Source organism: Hippopotamus amphibius, chromosome 13 (genome assembly GCF_030028045.1).
Source record: "Hippopotamus amphibius kiboko isolate mHipAmp2 chromosome 13, mHipAmp2.hap2, whole genome shotgun sequence".
NCBI lineage: Eukaryota > Metazoa > Chordata > Mammalia > Artiodactyla > Hippopotamidae > Hippopotamus > Hippopotamus amphibius.
Window position 1 is genome coordinate 25,370,088 of NC_080198.1, and position 20,518 is coordinate 25,390,605.

The 20,518-nt window shown below is 49.0% G+C and overlaps 1 protein-coding gene across 5 annotated transcripts in view; it reads right to left on the reverse strand.

The window, feature by feature from the left end:
- Positions 1-210: 210 nt before the first annotated feature.
- ATXN7 (ataxin 7) overlaps positions 211-20,518 on the reverse strand; it is a 125,077-nt gene continuing 104,769 nt past the window's right edge. For all 5 annotated transcript variants that reach the window (XM_057704733.1, XM_057704731.1, XM_057704729.1 and 2 more), the window contains 8 exons: positions 18,249-18,498; positions 15,954-16,213; positions 15,419-15,501; positions 11,002-11,267; positions 9,299-9,497; positions 8,845-8,966; positions 3,494-4,448; positions 211-993 (listed from right to left, as the gene is read on the reverse strand). In XM_057704733.1, the coding sequence (XP_057560716.1) occupies positions 976-993; positions 3,494-4,448; positions 8,845-8,966; positions 9,299-9,497; positions 11,002-11,267; positions 15,419-15,501; positions 15,954-16,213; positions 18,249-18,498 (2,153 nt within the window). In that variant the 3' untranslated portion in view covers positions 211-975. The remainder of the gene's footprint in view (positions 994-3,493; positions 4,449-8,844; positions 8,967-9,298; positions 9,498-11,001; positions 11,268-15,418; positions 15,502-15,953; positions 16,214-18,248; positions 18,499-20,518) is intronic.

The following is a 20,518-nucleotide window of genomic DNA, read 5'->3' on the forward strand; positions in this document are numbered from 1 at the left end:
AGGGCGATTTTTAAAAACAGGGAACTGGGCAGGACAACCAACCTAACCGTATACGGCTTAACATGAAAACAAAGGTTAAAAAAAATTCAATCTCTTTGGAAATCTTGGAAAATTTTCTCCCTATTGTGATTTTTATCTACCCCCACCACTCCACCCACCAGAATTTGGTTTTCCATTATCAACATTGTTTGCATTTCCATTTTCTTTAAAAAAAAAAAAAAAAAAAAAATCACACAGAATTGCTTTTGTACCATGAAATGCAAGCCTCTAAACTGGTGTATACTTGCTCTCTGGCCATCAATGGCTTTAAACCAGTTTGTACATTAGAAACTTCTGACAGCTTCTGATCCTGAATTACTTGCAAAAGGCTGGGCAAAAACACAGGCTCTTTTGTCACAGTGCCTCGCACTAAGTCCATATTCCATTCCTGGCACCCACTATAAAAACCTAGCGGCAGACCCCCTTCTCCAGAGGGCTGCTCGGGGTACAGCCCTGCTCGCCCCTGGAAGGCATCTCCAGTTAAGGGGCCTGACTGCTGGAGGGGGACCTACGGACAACAGGGCGGGGAAAGAACCAGGTGGGGAGAGGAGGGAGGGAGAAAAGTCTACAGTCACGCTCTTGCCAAGACACTCTCGCCAGCCAACCTCCTCCAAGAGTGGCTCCTGGATATACTGCAGGTTCAACAAGACAGGAACTTCTCACAGATTGTAGCAAGCAGTCCAGACCACTCTAACACTGATAAAAGCAATTCGGTGGCTGGACTTGATCCAGTGTCCTTTACGAGTACTCACTGCTACAGACAAAGCTTCAGGGACATCCTCGTTAAAACAACAGCCCGGCAGATTTCTACCCTCGAGGCCCACAGGAGGTTGGGAAAACAGACTCAAAGGCATCGTGGAGTCCAGAGTGCTGAGTGGAGGTGTAACTTGTCGTCAAAAGTGTCCAGATTATTCCTCCCCGTACTATTTTCAGCTGTCAGGGACGTGCCTTTGGCTTTCAAAAAAGAGGGGGTGGGGAGACAATGAAAGGTAAGTAAGTGGCTGTACATGGCCCCACCCTGACTCTAAACAAGATACTCCCGAGGCCACTCTCCACTCGCGTCTCCACCGACTGGGTGATGCCAGGAGTAGGCAGCTCTAGAATTTGGCTTTAGCTTTCAAAAGCCTTCAGTGAATGCCCTTGGGCACGCTCCTTCTAAAAGACTGGCTTTTAGAAAACTGTCCAGAAGAGATGCAGCCTGGGTTTCTAGCTTAGAGAAAAGGCTCACATGTTTGCCTTCTGGTTCTATTTACTGATGTTATTTCCTTGAAGGTATTCCAGGTTGTCAACTGAGACATGAACAAGGTCAAATGGAGCAGCACACAGGTGTGAACTCACACACGAGGCAGTGCTGCAGTGGGGAGAGGGAACCCTGGCCTTCACTGGCCCTCGGGGAGCTATTTTAGGTCCTTGGTGGCAGAGCCCACAAATCGACTAGGGGGCTGGGCGCCCCAGCAGGTCCCACTGATTCCATTGTTGTGGGAACTCCAACCAGCTTAGTTCTCTCTGCTTTAAAATCAGCTCCACAGAGAACAGCGAGTTCAGGTCCCCACTGGTCTAAGGGCAGCCTTCTTTACAGCATTCTGGAGTCATGGGTCCCTTTGATAGTCTGAAGGAAGCGACAGGATCCCTCTTGCAGATAAATGATCACAGGTGTAAAAATATGCAACATTTTTGGGGGGGGGTTCATCCACCCTCTGACCTGTAGCCATGCGCCCCCCTAGAATTTGTACAGAATAGCAAGTATGCCACTGCACAGGGGAAATCCTTCTCAAACACAAACTTAATGTGAAACTGCTTTTAAGGAAAAGAACCCAAACTTAGGCTGTTTGTGCTAGTGGGACACAGTACCTCCCAGATGGTGGAAATCAGAGGTGGCAAACTGCTAGCTCATGAGCCAAACTTGGCTGACGGACGTGTGGGCTTCGCCAGATTAAAACAAAACGAAAAACTACAGAGCTTTAGAAAATGGTCAGATTTCTCACACATGTCCGGATCTGCAGTTTCTCTCTGAAACTGTTAACAAGCTTCTGGGAGCAACTGCCCTGTGTAGATGAAGCTCCCGCTCCCCAACTCTCCACAGACACTGTCGGTCTCTGCTGCACCCGCCCAGCCTCCTCCTTGCCTCCTCACGCTGGCGGGCAGCGCGGTCCACAGCATGTGCTCAGTGGCACCGGTGTGCGCATCCCAAGGCAGCGGGACATCCCTCCCGGCATTCACGTGAATCAGGAAACTACGCTCAGACGGGAGTTATTAAGGGATGGATTCTTACAGTGTTTGCACGGCACTTTTATGTTTATTATTAAAACTAGACTGAATAACTACAAATCAAGAAGTTTTCACTTGTCCGGGAACCCCTGTTCAAAGACCCAGACAACACACAAAAAGCCCGTATGTACTTGTGGCTCAAAGAGAAGAACTGAAAGCAGCTGCTACCTAAATTCGTGCACAATTATTTTCCCCATACCTTTGGCACTAAGTATTAATTCACACAGATAGTGGAGGGAAACTTCTATCACATGAAACCTCTTGGTATTTTCTGGAAAAGGTCTAGTCTGGCATTTAAGTTCAGTTTTGAAGATGAGGAAGGGAAAACAAAACAAAAAAGAGCCTCACATTTTAAAGCAGGGCTCTGGGGGGGACACTGCTGCAATTCCTGCCTGTACGCAAGGACAGGAGGTATTCTGCTGAATGAAATAACAAGATGAGAGAGGAGCTGGAGAGCAGAGAAAGGAAGCTGGAGGAACCGGCCACAGGAAGGAAGGCCAGGAGGAAACAGCAGCGGGGAGAGAAGTGGGGAAAAGACAAGACACAGCCCAAGAGAGTCACGGTCAGTAATGAATCCGATGCCCAGAAAGCCCCTTCTCTACAACGGGGTCACATTCAAGTTTCTTTCCAATCTGTTAACTTAAATGAGATTTTAGTCTTCTGCTCTGCCCACAGTAAGTGCTGTTTTCCTGCCTCCTTGGAAAACAGGGAGGAGAAAGTATAGGAAGAGAATTAACAAGAAAATTAAAATTCCAAAATTCTTTGATGGGAAAAATATTGACTTCTTCAAATTTAAATCATCCCTTTCTAGACCAGTTTCATTTTTGCCCAGCTTTCTTCAGAAAAACCTACTAAAGGACCGCTCTCCAGGAAACACGGCCCGCCGGCCTCGGGGAGGGGCTCTGCCATCACGCAGGACGGTGTCCGCAGCCCCGGCTGCCGAGACGCACTTAGCGTGGCCTCCTCACCCAGGAGCATCTTCCGAGGCATCGGACGGTCTGGCAGAAAGGAGCCTGTGTGACCTCCGTACGGCTATCGACTCATCCTTTTCTTAACAGGCCCCGTGAAGCCAGACATCCGCGTTCAGGCAAACCCACCAACCCGACCACACAGATCTCCGAGCTGATGAACCATCTCAAGGGAGAGGCCACGGGCCTCCCCACGGGGCCCCCAGGCCCTGTCCTACCTGATGGAGGAGGGAAGCGTTGGGCAGTGCCGGCGCCCCTGGGCCGGGGCCCGCGTGCTTCACGTGCACGTTGTTCAGGGCCGGCAGCTTGGCGAGCTTGGTGGGCTTGCTGCTGCTGTGGTTGAGGCTGCTCGAGCCGGGTGAGCACTTCCTTTTCTTTCCCATGAGCTTGTCCAGAGGAGCGTGCGGGTGTGGGTGGGCGCCGTGGGGGCTGACGGGCAGCTCGCCGGCCTGGTGCACGAAGGGGCCGAGGGAGAGCGTGGAGTCGCCACTGTTCACCATCACGCTCATCCTCCTGATGGGCTCGCCGGCGCCCCGCCCTGGCGGCGCGGGCCGCCCGCTCCCCGAGGTCGCTCTGCCGGCCACGCAGTTGAGGCCGACGTGCGGAGCGGCTGCCGCCGCGGGCGGGGGAGGCCCAGGGTGAGCCACGCAGTTCTTCCTAAAAGACTCCATGGAATGAGAAGAAGAGGAGGAGGACGAGGACGACGAGTGAACTAACAGTGGGGAACTGCTTTTGCGTTTCTTTCCTGAGCCAACGCCGCCGCCGGCGCCGCTACTGGCGTCGTGACAGTTAGTGCTGCTACCAGAAGACTCCTTGGGCCTTAAAGACTTGCTGGACTTCCACTTCTGAGGTTTCCTGGCCATGGGGGACGAGGGCACGGAGGACAGGCCGGAGGGCGTGGAGGGGGAGGAGGAGGAGGACACCTGTCTGGGCTGCATACTGCACACGGGATCCACGGCCCCGGAGGCGGCGGGCTGTGCGTTTAGCGTGGTTCCATGAGCTGGTACCGACTTGCTGTTGGGGGAGACGCAGGATGAGAGTGGGACGGGGGAGGGGGACACGGTGGCTGCCGCCAGGTAGCTGACCCCACAGTGTGATGTCGGCACAGAGTTTGTCCGGTGAGGAACACGTGTGGAGACGGGCAACGCAGTACTGGGCACTGGCGGGATCTTCCTGCAAAACAGAAGAGCGCGTGAGCAACGCCCACCGCTGCCCTTTGTGGAAACTTCAGAAGGACACCCCCTGCACCTCTGGCACTTGAACACACCCCTTGGTCACAGGGATCGCACTGAGATGCTGGGCCACACGGAGGGTCACTTCTCCCCTTCAAATTCTTAATGCCTTCCTGTGCTCTGAGAATAATGGCCTGTGAGGCCGTGTGCCTCACCCACTGCTGCGGCCACAGGTTCATCCCGCACCCTCCCATCCAAGCACCCCGAGCTCCCTGACTCTGCCTGCTGATCTTCCTTCAGTTCCGAGAACAGGCCATAACGCGAGGCCCTGTGTGTCTTCTGCCTGTAGCACTCTCATCCCAACTGCTGCTCATCCTTCTGTTTCAGCCCACCATCAGTTTCTCAGGCAATCTGTCCTGACCGCCCTGACTTGCCTGGTTCCTGCTCTGCCCTCCCCGCCCCACCAGACGTTGTTAGACTCTGACAGATCTGATGTGTGATTGGAGATCCCTGTCTAGATGGAGCGATCCTCGGCTGATTCGCTGCTGTCCATCCACACGGTGCCTGGAACACAGAAGGCACTCGAACGCGGAGAGAACTCACGAAGGAATGAGGTAAGAGGAAGGGCATAGCTAGTGAACAGCAACTGCTGGGTCCCCGCTACGGGCCTGAATGCCTGTACGAGAGAGGGACGCCCCCAAATCTCAGGGGCTCTCCGGTCACAGTGTGCTAGCAACGGACTCCGTTAATAACACCCAGCTAAGGTACGTATTCAAACAGCCAAACCAGGGGACCACCCCCCCTTTTATTTTAGCTCTGATTTTTAAAATGTGACGGCAGCAGAACTTCAAAAACCCCTTTGGCACAATTAACACGGAGGTGGCAAAACAGCAAGTGGCTTGACTGGAAGCCAAGAGCCAAGACTGCCCTGTCCCTGATGTCACAGCTCTGGGAGGCAGAGCCGTGCGTCACTCTGGCTGATCCAGGCAGAGCTGTGGGTCACTTGAAGGATGAGGGCCCTCCCTGTTCCTCATCCTTCAAGTGAGCACGCTGGTCTAGACTGCTGCCGAAGCACTTTCCACATGCTTTTTGAGAAGAACTATAGTTATTAAGGAAAGGAATGAATAATGCAAGTGTTCACAGCAGCCTCAAAACCCCCACTCAAGAGCGTGGCTCTGGCCCTAAGTCAGTGCTTCCCAACTGAGGCTGCACGGCAGAATCACCTGTGGAGTTCGGGCCACACCAGAATCGCAGGGGTAGGGTCCAGGCATTGGTAACGGCTAAATCTCTCCAGGAGATTCCAACGTGAAGCCAAGGTTGAGAAGCTGGGCTCTATCCCCGTGCCACTCATGAAGGATCAGCACTGACATCACCTCTAGGCTTTACTAGAAATCCTGAGTCCCTGGGCCCCACCCCAGACCTCCTTCATCAGAGTGTGTATCTCTACAAGATCCCCAGGGCACTGGCACCTGTGAGAAGCCCTGCTAGAAACGCAATACAGGGGCCTGCTCCTTGGGTGCAGTGGCTTCTCATGGCCACCAGGTGGCTTACGAAGACGGAGCCTAAAGGCCAGGCTGCTGGAACAAATATCCTGGGAAAAGGCTTCCACAGGGGCAGGGAGGTGGACCTCGCCGGATGACACGACTGGTATCTCTGTAAAAAGCTCTTTTAAGCCTTTGCTTACCTTTTGCATAAAGAAGAGACAACAGAGAATAGGTAGTCATGGTCACCTATGTTTGTATAAATGAACCCAAAGAAATACGAGCAACTAATAAAACCGCTTCTGTCTGTGAGAAGTGGGTGGAAAACAGGAGTGTGGGGGCCAGAGGGACTAAAACTTTTCACTGCATGCCTCTTTACATTCATTTTTCCTTTTTTAGCCAAGTGAATTTATTACAAAGCTAAAAAAATTAAATTAGGAAAAAAAAACCCCCAAAACTCAAACTAAAAAACCCTTTGATGACCATCCCCTCCTTAGGGGGGAAGTACAAGGGTGAGTCAAAATTTACCCGCACTCCTGTTACATTAACATGCCTGTAACCTCTACAGCCGGCGTGCAGAGAATGTCTGACTCACCCTCGTACAACAGTGGTCCCCAGTCACAGCATGCAAGCAGTGGGCAGGACTCACAGCAGCTCGCAAACAGCCTTTCACTGCTGTCCAGAGACTCCACACACTGAAAATGACTTACGTCACTGCCAGGCTCCAATCCTACCTCCACTGATGCCCCAGTTGACCACAGGAACGAAAGGGTACGGGGCTGAGGAGAGTGCCGCCGGGGCTCTCCCGGGAAGGGAGGACTTTCGGCTGAGCCAGTAGGATGGGACCAGGACCACTTCAAGAGTTTCCTTGAGTGCCTCAAGATGCCACCGGAAGACCAGCTCTCCTCTGGCTGAGAAGGGCTGAGCCACTCCCGGCACATCTCAGGGGCGGCCCCAGCCAGCCCCTCCCCGCTCCCGTGTCAGGAGCATTTATTTCCTCAAGCATCCGGCCTGGCACCCCTCTCCAAGCTCCCACCTGCCCCAGGCCCCTGTGCCAGCTCATCACTGAGCAGCCTGTCTGTCTCTGCTGAAGTGACTTTTTCAAAATCAAAGGTCATGTTAACAGGAGGAATGGTTTCCTCCTCCCTGGGAGCAAGTGACTGATAAGGCAGCAAGCCTCTGACAGAACAGAGAGAGAGAGACAGTGGAGTCAACCTCAGCATTCTGCTTCTTCAGAGGTTCACAGCACAAAGAGGAAAGCCTCTCCACACAACCCACTAGGAACCGACACACTTTCAACCCAAACCACTGGTCATAAACCACGTATCAACATAATGGGGATAAAAATTCTGAGGACCCTTCTAAACCCTTCGGAGTACATTAAACCCACAGTTCTGCGAGCTCAACGAGCTCTCCAGGTCCCCACCAGGTAAGACGCTGCGATTTCATGCACCTTACAGTTTTCTGATATGAGGCCACCCCCCAAAGAATCCCAACCAACCACGGCGCCAAGTCTGTCTCTGGTTCTGAACACTCTCTTCACAAAGGTTCTTATCTAGTGAGAACCAGAGAGACACGTGACACAGAGACGCAGAGTAACGCTGCTGCGGGGCTGGTCTTCACGGTGGACAAATCCAAGTCCTACTGACGACCATGGAGATGGCTCTGTGGGTTGTGGACTATCTGAGGTCTCTGACAGCCTCCTCTGACTATATTAGGAAACCAAAGCAGAGAGGCAAACAGATATACTCGCAGAGTCCATTCAGGGAGGCGCTAGTAAATGAGGCCTGAACGGAGGGTTTGGGATGACTAAGTATTCCTGGACAGCCCCCTTTAGCAAAGCTCAATGCTTCCCAAAGTAGGTTCCACAAAACACTAGTCCTCAAGATGCTCCCCTAAAAGAGGTTCCCAGGTCAACAAAGCTTGGGAGACAGTCCACATGATACCCTCTACTTTGAGAGTTACAATGGACAGTGCCCATTAAAGGCTCTGAGAAGTCCTGCAGTAACGGAAACTATTTCAGGAAAGGCTGAGCTAATAAACCTTTCAGACCACAGACGTCTTCTTCCACCTAGAATCACACTGGGGAAATGGCAGCATGCATCAGGCCACACAAAATGATCCTCTTACTTTCAACTGTAAACCAGAGCAAATGGCTCCTTTACCTAAAACCCTCAGCAGCTCTCCAGTGTCCTCAATCAATTTCAGTGTCATCTGACCTCTTGGATCTTCTCTTGTTCCAGGAGCTTTCTTGCTCCTTCTCAAGCCATGTTCTTTTCTGATTCAAGACCCTCACATGTACCATTCTCCTTGCCTGGAACCCACTCCTCCGCCCCCAGCCCCATGGCTGCTCTTTCTCCTCCATCCGTCTCAGTTCAAGGGCCCCTCCATGAATCCCTCTGGCCTGTTATTTCCCATCTCAGCTCTTAGTTGGCTCCAAATATCCCGGCTCTGCCTCTAACGTTCTGTGTGACCTTGCTTCTCAGTTTCATTATCTGTAAAGTAGGAATAATCAAGCCCACCTGACACAGTGAGGTGTGAAAATTATATCTGCTAAGGTGCCTGGCCTACAGCTGTCTGAGAAAGTGCTACAGATTATTAGCATTTCTGTTATCTCCCGTATGACTAGCTACGATCTCTATTTTCTGCTGACTGGCTTTCGTGTTTCTTCCCAACCTAGAACGTGAGCTCCATCCATGTGGGAGTCCCTCGGCCCAAAACCCCAGCACCAAGGACGAGACACATTTGCTGCAAGAGTGAGTGGATGAATGATGAGGGCCCTTCCTCCAGGACTGGTCAGAAGCCGCGTGTTCATTTCAAAGACGATTACCTTGGTTAAATCTTTCCCATAAGAAATAAAGGGGATGCAGCCCTGATGCCCCCGCCGCCCCCAGAGGCGCTGGGACGGGCACTCACCTCCACAGCTGCGCGTTCAGATGCTTCTCCACCATGAGGTTGAGGGCGCAGCGAAGCCGGTTCCACCTGGAGTCAAACACGTAATAGCCTCTTCCAATCTGCCGGCTCCCGAATGTGCAAAACTGCAAGAGAGAGAGCACACAGTCGGGCTCGCGAACTGAGGGCACGCGGCCCGGGAAGGAGAGGCCAGGACAGACGGCGCCTACTGAGGGATGTGGGCCGTGACGCAGGAGCGTGACAATGCCTGGCCCTGCGTGTCCTGGAAGAGAACGGGAGGAGCAGGAGACGCGCTGACCGAGTACCTGCCGCCTCGGGTGCCCCGCTCGGAGCTGCGCTGGCGCCTTGACCGCCCCTGCACGACCGGAGGGCATGCGCGGTCCCCAGTGCGCTGCCCTGCAGCGCCCTGTCCCTGCTGCGTGGGGAGGGTCGGCGCGGGGGCGCACGTGGAACTTACAGATGCTGGCTGAGGATGACGACCTGAATAATGACAGTCCAGTTTTTCAGCAGGCTCTGCGCTGTCATCGCCTTCTCCCTCCTCGCTGGATAACCGAGACGCTGGCTCAGTGGCAGGCAGGGGAGGGTGTGGAGATTCACGGACGGGAGGAGGGTCAGTGGGGGCACTCCCACTGTGCTGAACGGGGCCGCCTGGAGGCCTGGGTGAGGACAAAGCGCAGCACCGATCAGATCACATCACACGGCCGGCCGGGAATCAGCCGCCTTCACTCAGAGACAACAACGTATCCAAAACCACCAGGGGAGCTCTGGGCTCCACCACTAGTGCTGGGGGGACAGATGCTGAACCGGGGGGCCTGGGAGCGAAGGGTCCTCTCTCCTGAACCGCACGATGTCAAGTGGAGCTGTCTGCCAGGTCTAACCAAAGTAACAAAACCACTTCTCTTTTCCACAGCCACCTGGTCCGCCTCCTATTCTCCCCAAAGAAGGCGAAATATATGTGGAATTTAAGAGGATTCTTTCTTTGATTCCTCTTCAGATTTTACCTGGAACTGGGTTACTAAGGCAATGAATGAGATAATTGGTAACGTGCTCTGGAATAACCGAAGAGGGAGGAGGTGAAAAAAGAAGGAAGCTTTACCATCCTACGTGGGTAACCTAGAGTGTGTAACTCAAGGACAGCAGTGTGCTTTTCCGACACACATAAAGGCCTGGTGTTTCTAGATTTAAGCCTGTTTTTTTTACAGATGGAAAGACTTCAATAAAAGTGGCCAACGAAAGGACTTGCTAAGGAATCGACGGCCTGGGCCTGGCCACATTCTGGGGCACCTCCTCTGATCACTCCTCCACCACGTCGTTTGGAAACCAGGGGCCTCATGTGGGGACAGGCTCAGGCCCACACTCAGGTTCCCATGAGGGGGGCCTTTCCACCCCTCGTGTGACCATGTCAAGAACCAGACACGTGAGGGCAAAAGGTTAATTAAGCAACAGAAGCCAAGGGTGGGCAGGCTCCTAAGCAGACGCCCTCGGCCCAGGCTCGGGACCCTTGTTCTCTGTGCCTTTCTTTTCCTCTTCTCTCTGGAAAGTGGGTACAAAAGTCCTTTACGTCAACTTGGTTAAATATACAAGCACACACACACACATATATTCAGCCCACCATCACTGCCTCCAAGGCACGTGTCTAACTTCTGACCCGCTGCTCACTACACAGCTCAAATGCCTAATACATGCTCAGGCCAGAGTCCCAAATGAATGAATGAAAAAACATGTTGTAAATGGATGCTGTAAAAACTCAGGCTGAATGCCTGTCCCCAGCAAGAGTCCCAATTGCTATATTTTGCAAGAAGCAAGACAAATGAATGGGATATTGCTGCCAAAGCCACGTGAAATGGTCTCATCACTAACCTGCAGGCAGGACCTGGGCTTCAGCCCTGCTCAACGAGGTCAGGAGACACCGAACAACGAGCAGGGGTGGAGCAGATAATTCTTGCTTTACTCTGCTGCTTGCATTTGGCCACAAACAGCCCTGGTTAAAAGTCACTGATGAACTTTTTTTTTTTCTTAAAGTAAAACCCAATTAGAAAAATATTTCCTCTTCTCATAGTGAGCCTGATGTCCGTCCTTGACATCATGATACACCGGGGCTCTAGAGTCTGCATGTCTATTCTCTGAAGGAGGGAGAGAGAGCTGGAGGATGCAGCTTACCTTGGAAGACTGGGGGTGTGAGGTTTAGGTTTACTAGCTATGAAAGGCTTTGATTCGGAAGGAATCACTCCGTGAGAGTTTTGGTGTGGCTCCTGTGAAGTTCTAGGAGGGGTGGGATGCGGGTCCCTGAGAGGCTGCGTTGGTTGCTGAGAGTCCGGATGGCGAATCGATTCCTTTTCCCTGGTTTTGTTTTTGTGCTCGGCTAACAACACATCGAATCGTTTTCTTCTACCCTGGACAGCCCTCCGCTGAGTTAAGGAATGTGTCTATAGACCGAAAACAACAACGAAAACAAACAACCAGAAATGGAGGAATCTCAGTGATAATTTTTTGTCATACATCAAAAAATACCAATGCCAATAAAAAAGCAGTCTGGACCTTTATCATAATCAAAGGCTGCTCAGTGTCTGATAAGCTAAAAATCTTAAGAGTATGATTTTTTAAAAAGATAGTTAGAAGCAGATATCCCAGGCTCCAAATGTATAAGATTCTGGTGATGTTATTTCCGCCAGAAGAAAAAAGAAATGTTAACCGTGTCATCTGGTATGTAACTGAGGGGCAAACAGAAGATACAAACAGGTGACAGACCCTCATGTTTTGTGTCACAGGAATAATTCACTGATTGGGACTGTCACCAACTAGAAAAGTCTTTGGGCCATTTAGAGTTTTGAATGTTAAAAGGGAAGAAACAGTTATTCCATAAAATATGTGTCAGAAAGTCTTCTTGCACTAATTGCCAGAGAGTAAAAATTAAACACAACTGTTCCTTTATTCCAGTGACAATGTACAGAGAGACAGGAGCTCAGAGCGTCCTGGAGACAGGGCTGCTGCGGCCGAGGGGAATTCTCCCCGGGGGAATCAAAGAGTATGAGGCCCAAAGACGGGCTGTGAACAGGAAAGGATGCAAAGCAGAGTGAATGCCTATAAACAGACACGCACGATGGAAATCAAGGAAATGGGGGAGCATTTTTTGGGTCCGGAGACAATGTCTAATCTCAGAAATTAAAAATGGTCACATTCTTGAGAAATTTGAAATTACTCTTGAGAAGAAGAAAGGTCTAGTAAACCGGACCGCTCCATACTGCTTAGGGCCTCCGCCTGTAAAAAAATGCAAGGAGCCACTAACCACAGCGGCCCCAAATCACATCTCCCACATATGAGTGAGATTATCTCCGTAAATCCTTCCCTCTTCTATGTTGCAACAATACTACAAATGATACTTTTTGTGTGTTCCTTATACACATTATACAAATGTATTCCTCTACAGGCTTACCTGTTCACTACAATTTAAGAGATTTAAAGGGAGTTAGGCTTCTAATTCCCTCTTGCAATTCAATTAACATAACCTACGTCCTTACCACACATACTGCCAATTATGCCCAAAATCTAACCTGGCACAGATAGTTACAAAAAAGTGTTGAGCCTCTTTTTAAGTTTTTACTTGGTTTTCTTTAATATGTAATATATCCACAAGAAAGTAACCTACACGAAGACAAGGACCTTTGCTTTGTTCAGTGTTGTACCAACACCTAGTAGAGCAGCTGGCAAGCCATATATGTCTCAAACAAGAAGCAGATAAAAATAATGGCCCCCCAGAACGTGCTGAATGAACAGATGAATATGCAGCATCCCTGGGGGTCCACCTGCCTGTCTCTCCAGACAGATGATGTAGAAGCCTCTCTTTATCTCTGAGTGTCCCCTGCCTAGCACGGGAATACCAAGTGAAGAAAGTAGGCAGAGATGATCAATATTTTCCTGGTTTGAAGAGTAAATAGCATTTGCACTGAGCTCTGAAGAACCTTCCAATCACAACTCTGATGCCCCCTCCTCCCCATCAGAACTCTGTGGGGGCTGCTCCAGGTGCGCAGGATAAAGACCGACTGTAAGGAGACCTGGGGCGGCCCTGCACACTCCCACATCCGTGTCCCCTGCTCCCCGCTCCTCTGGCACCAGGTGCTGCCTCCTGGCTGCCTTTCAGACCCTAAGATGTGGGCTCTGCCCCTGTCCCAGAGCTTTCACACGGGTTGTCTCCTCTGCCTCTCCCACCCCCTTCTGCCCAGACAAATCATATGGATTTCAGCCCAGTATTCCTATGGCAAAGAAGCCTTCCTTGACTCAGTTTTCCTGTGAAGGCTGTCATTACACAGGCCTGTTTTATTACCCATCACTGGTAATTTTTACAGTTATCTGAGTCACTATCAAGTTAATCTTCATTCTTTCCATTAGACTATAAGCCCCCAAAGGATAGGAGCCATGGCTTGATTTTGTTCAAGCCTGTATCCCTGAGGCCCAGGAGGAGGTCTGCGCCTGCAGATGTGTGCAGCAGATGCTTCTACACCGAGAGAAGCCCAAATCTACTTCCATGACAGGCACAGAGGACAACACAACAGGACACTGGACAGATGAGGAAGTGAGGAGGGGACAGAGAGGGTGGCAGGCAGATGACAGACTGGCACAGGTGGACAGCAGCCGATTCCCTGACGGCAAAGAGAATGGACAGCATCCTAAGTCTAAGACAGGAGAGACCTGGGCAGCAGCGTGGAGGGCATTCAGTCAGGGCACTCAAGTGTGTTTAGCCCCACTGCTATTTAGATTTGGGCCACAGCGGAGGCAGGGAAAGGGAGAAGTACTGACAAAAAGAACATGGGAAGAAAGTGAGGGTGCTCTGTGCAAGGACAGGCCAGCCACAATGCTATGTTTTCTGCCGCTTCTATGCCAAACTCATGATGTGCCTGGGGGAAGATACACACCAATGCAAAGACAGGCTTAGCACCTTGCTATAGGTGGTTACGACACCCTTAACAGAACATGTGGAGAGCACACACAACTTGAAAAGGAAGATGGGAGAAAAATGCAGGATCCACATAAAGCCGATGGAGGTTCAGGAAGAAGGCTGGACAAATTCCTTGCATATATGAAGCTGATAAAGCCTTTGGTTCAGCAGCATGCCTCACAGATGATTAAAAAAGAGCATCTTGGGTAAGGCAAGCATCCTTCACTGACCACAGGCATCACAATGCTGAGCAATCTACATTGCTGAGAGCCAGGTGGGCAGGAAGAGAGCACAGAGAGGTTGACAAGGGCGGCGTGGCATGGAGCAGAGCTGAGGCATGCACTCACGAGTTCCCTCCAGGGTAGCTGAGCCGGACCATGACTCTGCAGAGCTCAACAGGCTACCGTCAAACAACACACCTCCCGATGGGTTCACTTAGTGTTATACAAAGCAAAACCATCTGTCCTGAGGAATTTTTAATCTAGATATTCAAGGGTGCAGTTGGAGTGGGAATGACCATCTACCTCTGAAATAAAACGCAAAATTCAGAAGAGATGTGTTTTATGTTTTCCTCCGGGAAGAGGACCCAGAAATCTTTAAAAATTAGATATTTAAAGGTGCTCTTGACCCACCTAGTTCCTCAAAAGATTCAGTACCATTGTTGCAACATAAAATCCACACATTAAAATTAAATTGGAAATTTAAATTAAAATAAGAACTACCGAGAAATAAAATTTCCCATTTTTGGAGATTTTAACACTCCTCTACTGTTTAGGGGGGTGGAATGGAGTCTGAATTTCTTTATTCAAACATAATCTTTGGTAAAACTTAAAATTACACATCAACTATTTCATTAATTTTTAGAGAACACCACTAATTTTTCTCATTTTTAACCTCTTCCGCCAAACAAGGCTTTTAAAGTTACTTCAAGGCAATGATTCTGAACCCTTCTGCTGGGTGGTTGGGGACATAAGCATATATGCTCATTTATGCAGGGGGTCAACTGAAGCCACCCCATGTCAACCCCTGTTTTATAGCAAATATACCACCTTCTCACTAGCATACTAACATTTCAAAGGAAAACTCATGATAGAAAGAGGGAATCTTCACATTTTCTGTTTTATATATATATTAGATTAGATGTTACCTAGTATTTTTTTAAAACTAAAAAAAAAAAGCTATCTCAAAGACAGATTTTTTAAAAGTAGCTGTAAAGCTTAAGAATCAGAGATTATACAAATATTTTAAGAATATTCACATAAATGCAAAGGAAATTTCTGGACTATTCCAAGTCAGCACAATTTCAACCACAGTAGAGAGGAGCCTCTCAAATTAAATGTCTATGAGGTAATAGTAAAAGGCTTTGAAAATAACAGAATCGTTAGGGAAAAACACCACTCCCCGGGACACAATGCTGCTCACTGGAGGCAAAACCCCTCTTAAAATAGCAATTTATAACAACAGACTCCCCGTTTTCTGAACTTGAGGCGTTCCTCATCAAAATGGAGTCATTCCCTCACTTAAGAACTCAGTACAATCCTCAGAGCAGGTGCCCTGTGAGTGAGAGAGGCTTGGGGAGCAGTGCCGTGAAGCCCAGATCCCCGAGCTTCCCAGAGCATCGGGCTGTGCCCAGGAGCCCCCTACCTTGCATGTCAAAGACCGGGTGCAGGGCTTCTTGGTGTCGAGGTCGATGACCCCACAGTGGATGTCAGGATCAAACTCTCTTTCTGTCAAAAGCACACAGACATTACAATGGGCTCGAACATAGGAGAAGTCCAAGGTTCTCCTATTTCAGACAAATTATAACTGGAAGCAGATCTACCACATCATCAAAAAATATCAAATACACAATGCATGGGCGCCGCAAAAAACGCTGCGACACCACTGAGAGAGGGGGGACTACAGGCCGCCCGCTGACAGGAAAGAGGCCGTTTAAGCCAGCATCACTCATTACTCCATTCAGGAGTACATCGCTAGAAAGCTACTTTTATGTCACCTACACACACATGCACACACTTTAACACCGAGAATGAAAAGGTCAAGGACACTACTTAAGGAACGTCAGCCTAAAGCTGAAGTTGGCCCATTTTAAAAAGAAGACTGACAGATGACAGTTGATTTGCTCCCCCAGGAATGCCCAATTAATACAGAAAGAAATGCTGAGAAAATATGAAGTTACCTGATAATCTCTTATTTAAAAATTTCCTGTTATTGCAGTTATCTTCTGACTTCTTTTCCAGAGTAGGCGGTGCAGGAAGCCCTTTGCCATTCAGAATGTGTCCAGGTGAAGGCAAGGTTGGCTTTGGTATTGAGGGGCAGTTAAGGCCAGGCTTGACTGAGGAACTCACAGCAGCAGGGCAGGGTGGCCCCACCGCAGACTTCAGTAGTGTGCCATCCATCTTCGGATGACCCTTTTCCACTTTGACAGAGGGCGGCATGCTGTTAGGAGGGAAGTGAGAACACCAGCACCTGAGTGGCCCAGCAGCCCCAGGTGACTGGTGAGCCAGAGGGATGCGGGCAGAGCTGGCGTCTACCCGTGCACCACACAGAGCCAGGCTCCCAAAGGCACCCTTTGAAAATCTGCTAGTGCTGTGCAGAAAACTCAGACTTTTATTCAGTCTATAAGCCTTTCTGGAGAGGCAGAAAGCTCCAGAGGAACCCTCAAATTTACCTGGTCTTTCATCATTCCAGAATAATCTTACACAAGAGCCTGTTACCCAATGTAATTCCTGCAAGAAGCAAAATACAAAAAGGTCTAAAAGGACCAAAGACTACTGCAGGACCTTTAGAGGATATCTTTTGAGAACTGCCATTTTCAAGACATGATCCAACAAAATAAAGTAAAATGAGTGAGCAGAGAAAAGGACAATTTAAATTAGAGAACATTTCCAAGAAATGTCGCTAAGGACTTAGAAGAACTCAGACATGCCTAACAATGTATCTCCAGAAGAACCTCTCTGCCTCTGTCAATAAGGAACCCATGTTTAATGAGGAGACGATGTGTCACTGAAGTGATAATTCTGTAGGCCCTGAGAAAGGTTTCTCTGATAGAGGCTGGAGTCTCAGGGCCTGACACTCAGTGGGTAGGTACTGAATACCTGTATCACTAACCAAGAACTGAGTTTTCTTGGAATCTCACTGATGCTGTCATTTGGGTGGCAAATGTTGGTATGAACCTAACAGTTGGCCTGGTCCCCGTCTAGAGCCCAGCCACAGATAAAGAAGATTTGGACTGATGACGTTTTATAAACTTTGTCCAGTGGAGTCAGTGCTGTAACAGCTGTTAAGCTGGCGAGTGACTTACACACAGCACTGGCATTTTCTTTGGCTCTCTGACAGCTCCAGGAACGAAAGCCAATCTTGCTGTACTTGTGCTTCTGACAGATGAGCAGAGACTGGGGGCTTAGCAACCAGGACAAATAGCACCAAACAGCTGTACCTGGAACAGCCTGACAGCAGCAGAGACACTGCAAGATGCCATGGCCTCTCCCAGCTGGCAAGGTCTGTGCACAAGAGCAGGTGCTGGTCGCTGCCCGAAGATTAACCAGGTTATCAGACCTTGGGGCCGAGATGCGTGGCATACCCCCCGAAAGGGAGGCGGGCCAGGGAAAAGCCACCCGCCACCAAGGCCGAGGGATGCCATGACAAGGCAAGATATGTTTCCATGGGAGTGCACGGCTGCTCCCTCATGTGACCACAAAGAGCCTGCCAGCCTACAGATCTGCCGCGGAAACTCATCAAGGCCTTGCCTGGCAGTGTGAACGTCTTCCAGTCTCCCGTCATCAGTGCTTTGATGTGAACCCAAGACTGGGGGTGGGAGGAAACACTGCTTCCCTATTCGCTTTGCAGGCCCCAGAAAACCCTCAAACAGCTTCTGGGGATCTCTGCACCTTTCTACCCTACTGTCCGCATCAGCACCAGCGGCAGCAGCATCCATTCCTGTACGGTCTCCTGTGGGCCAGACCCCAGCCAGGTGCTTGGCTCGAATACATGAATCCTACCACCCCAGTAACCCTGCAAAGGGGCCGTCATCTTAGAGGCTGAGAAAAACGGGGGTAGGGCCCCTCAGCTGGCAAGGGACAGAGGCAGGATTTGAACCCCAGGCCTGTTCAACCTGAGGGCCCTGTGGCTATAGTTCTTCCATCTTATCATGCTTCCCTCTCCTTACCAAGAAAATGGAGATGACAACAACAGCTATTTCACAGGCTTGTTGTGATAAGTGAGTGACAATACGCTTCGCTAAATTTCAATAGCTGGCACATAAGAAAGGATAGACAGATAAGTATTATTAACCCTATTATTATTGCTATTATGACTCTGTAGAGTCTGCCAAGATATAATCAGGAAACAAAAAGAAACAACAATATACATTTGAATTTTCCCCACATTATCCACGGACACTGGCAGATGCTACTTGTGTACACAGTTCCACCTCTGGCAGGTGAGCTTTAAGAAGCCTCTGGGCCATACTCACATTCTAGCATGGGGGACTCTATTTTGCTGAATGGGATGCATTGGCCTGTTCCCCCTGAGCTGCAGTTTCTCTTTGGGCGATTTCGACAACTTGGAGCTTAATGAGGAGGAGCTTAGAACCCCTCCACTGGAAGAACGGCTGCTTCCACTTCCACTGCCTCCTTTGCTTTTGGACAGAGAAGGGAAGAAGGAAAATACTGAAGTGGGAGGAACGGCCAAAGAAGGCTGGCTGGATGAGCTATGTCTTCTTTCTGAAAAGGAAAACAAAGGGGGGAGAAAAGACACTGTTTCAGGCAAGATTCCGATGGAACCCTGGAGGAGTCCGCTGAAATCAACACATTTAGGTTCGAATATGTGTCACTCAGTGGAAATACATTAAACTCAGCAGCTTTCAGAAATGGCTTATCTAGGCCCCACAGACTTATTTTGGATTCTAGGAACTGGTCCTTCTGCTTAGGAAACACCTCAGCATAAAGAGGTTTATCATACATAGATAACCATTCGGAGACAGCCATTCTAAACCTAAGAATATTGGGTTTTGCATTTCAGAAATGAACTTCACTGACTCCAACTTGTAGTCAGAGAGGGGAAAATTATTCATTCAGCTGCAGAGCTCTGCTAACTGACACTGCACGGAATTCCTTCTTCCTTTCTAGCATAGTGCCTCTCCAATTTTCAAAATAGCAAAACGTTTAGAAACAAGTTGTACCTTCGTTTTTTTTTTTCCTGTCACTACCCACCAGCATATGACACCAAATAAGAATGTTTCTAGGGTTACCTTATTGTTCCTTAAGAATCTGTGCTGAAATTTTCCAGTGAATCATTTCACTCCCCCCCCCCAACCACCCCCCCCTTTTTTTTCAAATAATCTCACTTGACTACAGATGGCACAGCTCTTGTTCACACCACTAAGATGCCAAAGGCACAAGACAAAAATACCACGAATAGCTACGCCTGTTTTTTAAACCAGGAAGTAATTCATGGTTAAGTAAAGACTACACGGGCTTAACTGAAAGTAAGTCTATCCACTAGAGAATCAGGTTTTCTCAGAGTAAGGCAACCCATACTAAATAAATGGAGAGCTGTTGAAGAATGTTACCATCGGAAACAAGTAAATTATTTAGTAACTTTATCTACTTCAGTACCTTATGCTGGTAGCTTAGTAGTTACCTTCAATTAAACTTGTAATTTAAAATGACATGTTTGCTTAACTCTTAAGTTTTAAAATATATGTGATCCAACATTTTTTTTTATCACTATATGAAAGCTATGTGGGTATTTTAAAAATTAAGCATATTAGAATCAATTTGACTACAACCATCACGTAATGGTTTATTTCCAAAGATCTTTTTAGACCAGTCCTGAGACTCTCTGTGAAGCTGTGCTGACTTATTCCCAGAAGGACATTAGCTCAATGATGCTTTATGAGGTATTTAAAAGCCTGCTCTTACACCAGGACAATATTATTATACTATATATAGGCAGAATTCAAATTCTCCAACTAGACTCACACAAACGCTACAACCAAGTTAGGAAGGCTGAATTGATTTATTTAGTCTTCCAAACGTATAAGTTAGGAAGTAATTTATAAGTGCCTGCTGCTATTTTCCCCAGATATGAAAGCTGGGTGTAAGGAAGGCAAAGCTAAAATAACAAGTTTAATAATTTTCCAAATTTGGCACCTGAGATTTTCTTTAAAAAAATTCCTTCTCTTCTGTGACCCCAAAACACCCTGAATATGCTTTCAAGCATCAGCACTTGTCAGCCAGGACTGTAAAAATCTGTCTCCAGTTCTGCCGACCCCCTTGGATGGTGGAGCCTTCTGTCTCCATCACCTGCCCCTGGCGGCATGGCACAGAGCAGGCTTTCAATTAACCTCTGCCCGATGGGTACAGCTCTTCTTGTGAAGAATGATTTTCGAATCATCCTAGACCAGTGGTTCTCAACCTTGGCTACACATTGGCATAACCTAATGATCTTAAAAAATACTGATGCCTCAGTTCCACCTTCAGAGATTCTGACTCTGATTTTTCTGTGGCCTGGTTATCCAGACTTTTACAAGCTCTTCTGCGTGATTCCACTGCGCAGTCCATGGCGAGCGCCTACCTTAGACTAGCCTAATGCCTCAAGAACCATTAACCGCAGCTCCTGAGTTAACCTCTTTATGGCACTGAGAACACCGCCCAGCATGTGGCACTATATACCGGGGTTTGTGAAATGAAGCTCACTGCTACTACTTGTGCTCAACTAGTGTTTTCCAAACTGCCCTCA